Source organism: Mizuhopecten yessoensis, unplaced genomic scaffold (genome assembly GCF_002113885.1).
Source record: "Mizuhopecten yessoensis strain PY_sf001 unplaced genomic scaffold, ASM211388v2 scaffold3491, whole genome shotgun sequence".
Classification (NCBI taxonomy): Eukaryota; Metazoa; Mollusca; class Bivalvia; order Pectinida; family Pectinidae; genus Mizuhopecten; species Mizuhopecten yessoensis.
The window spans coordinates 94,526-103,147 of record NW_018405071.1 but is presented as its reverse complement, the minus strand read 5'-3'; the positions used below and the strand labels follow the sequence as shown (position 1 = coordinate 103,147).

Genomic DNA, 8,622 nt, shown 5'->3' with positions numbered 1-8,622 from the left:
TATCTAAAATAGTCAGAGAATGAATATCTAAAATAGTCAGAGAATGAATATCTAAAATAGTCACAGAGTGAATATCTAAAATAGTCACAGAGTGAATATCTAAAATAGTCACAGTGAATATTTAAAATGGTCAGAGAGTGAATATCTAAAATAGTCAGAGAGTGAATATTGAAAATGGTCAGAGAGTGAATATCTAAAATAGTCAGAGAGTGAATATTGAAAATAGTCAGAGAGTGAATATTTAAAATGGTCAGAGAGTGAATATCTAAAATAGTCAGAGGGTGAATATTTAAAATGGTCAGAGAGTGAACAGAGAATGAGTATTTGGTGGTGAGAAGCAGTTAACAGTCACCAACTAGTTGTTAACACCAAACAATATATAAATCTGTATTATCCACCGATTAGTGTCATTCTTGAAGCACTAACATCGCTTTTAATGACTGAAGATTGGTTATCATGGTTATATTTCCTGACTTTTTCTCTGTATACAAATAAATCTAGTAATATAAGAATGATAACCGACTACAAGTCTCTCTATCAGTCCCTCTATGAAAAGAACATTTCTACAGAACCAAAGTGCCTAGAGTCATGATATTTAGGGCCCCACATCAGAGACGTGGTGGCAGGTAGTAATTAGTGTCTATCTGTCCGTCTCTGTCCGCCCATACTTTCATTGGCAGAGATTATCTTGAAATCTAAAAAGACTTATCTTTCTTACATTTTGACATGGTGATATACTTTGAAATGTAGATGTGCAAGAGGTCCCTAAAAATATCATGTATCTAAGGTCTAGATCAAGGTCACAGGTAAGTCTGTTGTTAAAAATAGACAATTCTCATCTCATAAAATTGAAAGTTCTATCTTTTTGAAATTTGTCATGGTAATACACTGTAATCTACAGATGTGCAAAAGAGGTTTAAAAATTCTAAGGGTAAGGTCAAGATCACCATAAAAAAATTAAAAAAAAACATGGGGTACAGTCCTTATCATAGAATTTGAAAGTTCAATCCTTTTGTTTGACATGGTGATACACTCTGTTATGTAGATGTGCAATAGGGATTTTAAAAGTTTACTGTTACAAAATATAGACCGTTGTACCAACCAGGCTCATGGCAGCAAGCCCTTGCTGGCCTGTCAGTGTTCTAGATGTCATGTAGTTCCAGATACTTGGCTATGAATTTTTGTTCATAATAATGAACTTCTTTTTAACAACAGGGGTCAAATATAATAAAAGTTTTTTATATCTTTCGTAGATCTATGATGTTAAAAGGAAAAATATCTAAAATTAAAACTGGAAATCAATTGGGCTTGTTGTTAACATATATTGACTAATGATACCGTGTGATTTTAGGAAGTCCAGACGCTATAGGACATGTTTAACACGCGTGTAACACTACACAAGCGAGCCTACCAGCATAGAGTGAATGCCATCATAGAACACATGTAAGTACAGCTCACTAATGGGTTACTGTAGGATGTAAGTACAGCTTACTAGTGTGTTACTGTGGGATGTAAGTACAGCTTACTAATGTGTGTTACTGTAGGGTGTAAGTACAGATTACTAATGTGTTACTGTGGGCTGGAAGTACAGCTCACGTATGTGTTTCTGTAGGATGTAAGTACAGCTTACTAGTGTGTTACTGTGGGATGTAAGTACAGCTTACTAGTGTGTTACTCTGGGAGGTAAGTACAGCTCACTAATGTGTGTTACTGTAGGGTGTAAGTACAGCTCACTAATGGGTTACTGTAGGATGTAAGTACATCCTACAGTAACACATTAGTAAGCTGTACTAATGTGTTACTGTAGGATGGAAGTACAGCTCACTAATGTGTTACTGTAGGATGTGTCGGATGTAAATACAGCTTACTAATGTGTTACTGTGGGATGTAAGTACAGCTCACGTATGTGTTACTGTAGGATGTAAGTACAGCTTACTAATGTGTTACTGTAGGATGTAAGTACAGCTTACTAATGTGTCACTGTAGGATGTGAGTACAGCTCACTAATGTGTTACTGTAGGATGTAAGTACAGCTTACTAATGTGTTACTATAGGATGTAAGTACAGCTTACTAATGTGTTACTGTATGATGAATATAAGAATGATTCACTGTAGTAGAAGGTTGTAAGGGCACCAGGACAAACAACAAAATGTATCAGTACATCACCATAGAACGCAATGAAATTGATCATCTTCGGTCATATGCATCTGTTTTTTGAAAATTTGATTCTGAAAATGTTTGTATTCCAGGATAACAGAGGCATTTTTGAAGGCTGACGAACACCTCAAGTTTCTAGGAGCTGATGGGTAAGTAGCAGTTGTATGTTATGGTATAGGCAGTTTGTCAGTTTTTAGCTCACCTGCCCGAAGGGCAAATGAGCTTATGTCATGGTGCTCCGTCCGTCGTCGTCATCCGTCAACTTTTCATTTTAACGACTTCTTCTGAAGAATGGACAGGCCGAGAGTCATGATATTTGGGTGATTGCTTTGTTGGTTGGAGCCTGACAAAGTTTGAGAATGAAAATGACCTTGACCTACTTTCAAGGTCACAGGGGTCAAATATGTCAAAAACTTCAAGCGACTTCTGAAGAACTAAATGGTATAGAATCTTCATATTTGGCTGGTGGCTTCCTTGGGTGGAGCCGGACAAAGTTTGAAAATGAAAGTGACCTTGACATACTTTCAAGGTCACAGCTGTCAATTATGTCAAACACTTTAAACCACTTCTTCTGAAGAACTATATGGTATAGAATCTTCACATTTGGCTGGTGGCTTCCTTGGGTGGAGCTGGACAAAGTTTGAGAATGAAAGTGACCTTGACCTACTTTCAAGGTCACAGCTGTCAACTATGTCAAACACTTTAAACGACTTCTTCTGAAGAACTATATGGTATAGAATCTCCATATTTGGCTGGTGGCTTCCTTTGGTGGAGCCGGACAAAGTTTGAAAATGAAAATGACCTTGACATATTTTCAAGGTCACAGCGGTCAGGTATGTCAAACGCTTCAAATGATTTCTTCGGAAGAATTAAAAGGTATAGAATCTGCATATTTCGCTGTTGGCTTCCTTGGATGGAGCCCGATAAAGTTTGAGAATGAAATTGACCTTGACTTTCTTTCAAGGTCACAGCGGTCAAATATGTAAAAACTCTTTAAACGACTTCTTCTGAAGAACTAAAAGGTATAGAATCTTTATATTTGGCTGTTGGCTTCCTGAGATAGATCCCGACAAAGTTTGAGAATGAAAATGACCTTGACCTTCTTTCAAGGTTACAGGTGTCAAATATGTCATAATCGAAAGCATAAAATTATAATATTTGGCTGGTGGCTTCCTAGGATAGAGCTCACCAAAGTTTGCGAATGAAAATGACCTCAACCTACCTTAAAGGACGAGAGATCAACAGCATTTTAAAGGATTTGTTCTTAAGAACCAAATGGCATGGATTCATAAGATTTGTCTGGTAGCTTTTTGGGATAGAGCTAACAAAGTATGAGAAGGAAAATGACATTGACCTACTTACAAGGTCACAGGGAAAAATATGTCAATGAACTCTGAAGAAGAACCAAAAAGCATAGAATCTTATAATAATATTTGACTGGTAGTGTCAACAGATGGAGCCGACAAAGTTTGCGAGGGAAATATTTGTAGTGCAATATATGTAGTGAGAATATTTTGCTATGACTGCTTAAATATTCAGGTAAGCGATATAGGCCCTCTGGGCTTCTTGTCTCAAGGAAGACTGGAAGAGTAACTTCCCCATGTCCTATCCCCTTACAGGTAGCTGGAGTGCTTTCTAGATGTAATTTTGCTAGTACTAGTAGGCCCACTGGTTTCAGCATATTTTACCACATGAGGAAAATCATCAGAAAAAAAACATTTTAATGGATAAGAATCATTTTGTAAATGGATATTTAGCTTTTCAGCATGAGATGGTGGGCTATTCGAATCACCCTTCGTCTGTGGTCCTTTCGGAATGATCTGAAAACCAAGATGGCCAACAGTCACCCATCTTGAATTTTGAGAGTTAAAGTTTGTGAGCGTTCATTGTCAGAAAGTGATCTTTCTCAAATTTCACATGAAAGTTTCCCATGGCCCCCTAGTTATGTATATGAAATTTTGGGACTGATGGAAAAACCAAGATGGCCGACAGGTTACCATCTTGAATTTTGTGAGTTAAAGGTTGTTAGCACAATTTCTCAGAATGTCCTAGAAGGATCTGTCTCAAGTTTGACATTAAGGTTCCCCATGGTCTTTTCTTATGCATATTGATTTTGGGACTGATTGGAAAACAAGATGGCCACCAGACAGCCATCTTCAATTTTAACAGTTCAATTTGTGTTATCACTTTTTAGGTCACCTGAGACAAAGTCTGAATTGACCTATTGCGATCGCCTTTGTCCGGCAACGTCCGTCGTGCGTCCGTAAACAATTTACATTTTCAACTTCTCCAAAACCCCTGAACCAATTTCAATGAAATTTTGCAGAAACCTTCCATGGCCAAAGGTCAACAAAAACAGCGGCTGATTTGGTCCCCAGCCCCCAGGGGCCTGAGGGGCGGGGCCAAAAAGGGTCAAATTGACTAAAATTTCAAAAATCTTCTTCTCAAGACCCAGATATGGTAGAATCAAATACTCTTCATAGATGGAAGGGTCTTAAGGTGTTTTACCAAAATTGTGAATTTCTTGACCCTGGGGTCTCACGTTTCCCCCTGGGGAGGGGGTAAACTTTACTATAGTTTATATAGGGAAATCACATTTTGGACCAACATTTGTTTAATTTCCATTGGAAGTAATTCAATTTGGGTTAGCATTATCAGTATTAGGTAGCAGTTTGATAGTATGCACCTATGAGCCCTGACTGACCCCCAGGGGCTGATGGGTGGGGCCAAAAAGGGTCGAATTGACTGAAATTTCAAAAATCTTCTTCTCAAGACCCAGATATGGTAGAATCAAACACTCTTCATAGATGGAAGGGTCTTAAGGTGCTCTACCAAAATTGTGAATTTCATGACCCTTGGGTATCATGTTTCCCCCTGGGGAGGGGGGTAAACTTTATTATAGTTTATATAGGGAAATCACATTTTGGACCAACATTTGTTTAATTTCCATTGGAAGTAATTAAATTTAGGTTAGCATTATCAGTATTGGGTAGCAGTTTAATGGTATGTACATATGAGCCCTGACTGACCCCCGGGGCTGATGGGTGGGGTCAAAAAGGTCAAATTTACTGAAATTTCAAAAATCTTCTTCTCAAGACCCAGATATGGTAGAATCAAACACTCTTCATAGATGGAAGGGTCTTAAGGTTTATGACCCTAGGGTCTCACGTTTACCACCTGGGGAAGGAGGGGGGGGTGGGGCAAAATTTATTATGGTTTATAATGGCAAATGAAACTTTGAATATTACATGTTAATAATTTGATTGGAATTATAACCCTGAGTTGACAGTTTGATACTTTGAAAATTTTGAGCCAGCCCTACCCCCAAGGGCTGTAGGGTGGCGGGCCAGTGTGCTAAAATTTCTTCATTTTCCTTGTTTAGAATCAGAGGTGCTAGGTTCAAATACTTTTCAGTCTTAAATCTGTATGCTAGATATTGAATAAGGTGGTTTTATTGTTTTTTGTCACTTTGAATAATATTTCTGTTCATGTTAAAAACAAAATTAAATCTCTGTATAAATATATCAGGGGACCGTTAAGACCCATGGGCCTCTTATTTATATGTATAAATAATGAGAATTAATCCATCCTTGACAGCACTTCTTATTATGTAAGAATTACAAATAGCATTTTAGCAAAGTTTGTAAATGAAGTATAGTGAAGATTTTAAGAATGTGATTTTGGTAAACAGTTTTAGATGTGATATGTAATATACCTGTTTATATAATTGAACATGAGATGTTGCACCATTTCAGTGTGGTTCAGCTTAATGTTAAATAAAGATGAGAAATATGGTTTGATTTCAGAAAACTGGTCACAATGTCTCAGTCCATACACGACATGGAGGCTTATTCCAAACTGACTGACAGTGTGTTTGACCTCATTCTCATGTCAACAGATCCGAATTTGAAGGAAGCACGCGACATTCTCACCAAAGTCCTACAGCGAAAACTTTACAAGTGTGTGGGACAGACAAAACCTAAGGACCAAGTCTACAAAAAGGTGTGAAATTGATTTCAAACATTTCTGATATTTTCATAATTGAACACAATGTAACATTGATATCTTTCTTTAAAAAACAGATTTATGGTATCTTTCCCTACGTTAAGGGTACAACATAGAAATCTGCTTGAGAGGGAGATTCTTGACTGTCTAACCGGAATCTGCTTCAGTGGAGGATTAGACAATCAAGAGGCTCCTCCAAAAGATGGTGATTTTCTTTTTATAACAAAGTTGTTGGGGATGGTTTGTTTGTTTGTGTTTAACGGCCCATCGACAACTGTGGTCATTTGGGATGGAGTAGACTGGAATCAGGTTGTCTTAAGACACAATAATGTTTGCCATCCTTTAGTATTGATGTCTATGATACTTGATACACAAAATTCTTGAATAGAATTCTAGGGATGTGAATCAAGTATATAAATCGGAGTTACCTCCCAATTTTTTTGGAGTTACGCCCCTTTGATGAAAAACATTGTAATAAACATCGCAACGAAGTTGGGGGAAGGGGGATATACTGGAATCATCCTGTCTGTCTGAGCTGGATGTCTATCGTCCATTGTAACTTGTCCAGAAAACTCTGTCTTAACTAACTGGCAGATTTTATTGAAACTTCACTTGAATAATCAGTATATTATGTAGTTGTGCACCGGCATGTTAATTTCAGATTTCAATACTTTTTAAGGGAGTTATGGCCCTTTATGCAAAATAATTTGTCCGGAAAACTCCATCTTAACCAACCGGCAGATTTTATTAAAACTTCACTTGAATGATCATTATATTATGTAAATGATTAGTATATTATGTAGAACTTTGTGCACCGGTATTTTAATTTCAGATTTCAACACTTTTTAAAGGAGTTACGGCCTTTTATGTGAAATAACTTGTTCAGAAAACTCGCTCTTGTGAATTTAATTTTGTGTGTATGTTGATGAAACCTCGCCTATTTGTTAAGAGCTAAAATACCTCAAACGAGTTCCCCTTTTCAATAAGTTGACCCCAAGGTTAAGATCACTATGATGTATAATCTACCATTATCTGCGAGGGGTATTAGTTGTCCTCCAGATGACAATTCTAGTTTGCACTACTCCTTCTTAAGTGCTGCGCTAATTTCAATCATACCTGGTACTCTTATAGTATTCCTACATTGAGGGGATTTAAAGAAACATGTTTTTTTTTAAAAACATTGTTTGCACTTCTTCCCCAAAATTACTACACCTATGAGAATGATACTGTACACATGAGGTATATAAATTAATGTTACCTCTCCTTATCAAAGGGACAATCTAGTGAAGTAAGTTTTATTTATAACCTTGTCACAAAACTCTTCATGATTATATAGTTTGATACTCCCTATGAACAGTTCACGTCGAGAAATTGACAAGAGACAATGTTTTCTTGGCATTTTTAATCCTAATGGAGAAATCCTTAACTGTACACTCGTACGTTTTAGCGGCAGCTGTCGGTGAATTTCTAGCAAACAAAAATGTCTTTGCAGTCAAGGAGAGAAGGTAACTTCTCGCTTTATTCGTCTAGCCTCTCTGAAATACAAGTATATGCATCTATTTTGATTCAAAATCATCTCCCAACAGCATCTATAACATCGTTATAAATGAGTGATCTGTTTTAGGTTTAAACCTATTGATATCGTAATTTCTGCAGTTTGAAATTCCGCTGCGGCACCCTCTCAGTGTGTGCATGCTCTATAATTGAACCTGTTCATTCTTAATCAAATCCAAATGTGAACAGAAATATCTGATTAGAGGTATATATTATGATATTTATAATTCTTACTTGCGATGTATTGTGTAATTTCAAGAATGAGTTATGTGTGTACTCAGACTTGTATAACTGACACTATGTTGTCGGTCGACAGTGTAGTGCTGTACATGTTTACTTCTTACTTAAAGGCCTGGATATTGCGCTATTTCGGTCGTAGCTATTTTTATCACCGTCTTTCCCAAAAGATGAAACTGGCCACACTGGACGTTGGCTTCAGGTCATGTTGTTATCAACTACGTGAACTTTTGTTAGGAGATATATATTTTTAGTATCAACTTGATTTTCAGGTAATCAAAAAAACTTACTTCAATAAATTGTCCCTTTAAGAAGTTTGCCACTTTGTTTAAAAAAGTTGTTTACTCTTGTCCTCCCAAAGTACACCATCAATTTAGTTGATACTTTGTGTCAAGGGGACGTGAATTAAATATTTTATTAAAGGGAATTGTCATTTTCTCACCCAGTTTTCCCGAAACTGAACAAATATAAACAATGACACACATATGTGAACATTGTAAATAGATGACAATGTTCTAAAAAAAAAATTGTTTAGTAGAAGAAGTGCTTTTAGAATTATTTGTGGAATGTTTTTAACTTTAAAAAAAAATATTTAAGAATCATTGTTAAGTATCTTAGATAATATCACTGTACTTAGCCATAAACTACAGTGTGTTTCACTTGTTTAA

The 8,622-nt window shown here is 36.6% G+C and overlaps 1 protein-coding gene across 1 annotated transcript in view; it reads left to right on the top strand.

Moving 5' to 3' along the window:
- The window catches only part of LOC110447597 (deoxynucleoside triphosphate triphosphohydrolase SAMHD1-like), a gene marked incomplete at its 5' end in the record, with an annotated part of 33,072 nt that overhangs the window by 9,654 nt on the left and 14,796 nt on the right, over positions 1-8,622 (top strand). The window contains 3 exons of the mRNA XM_021493388.1: positions 1,370-1,443; positions 2,251-2,307; positions 5,965-6,160. Of these exons, the coding sequence (XP_021349063.1) occupies positions 1,370-1,443; positions 2,251-2,307; positions 5,965-6,160 (327 nt within the window). The remainder of the gene's footprint in view (positions 1-1,369; positions 1,444-2,250; positions 2,308-5,964; positions 6,161-8,622) is intronic.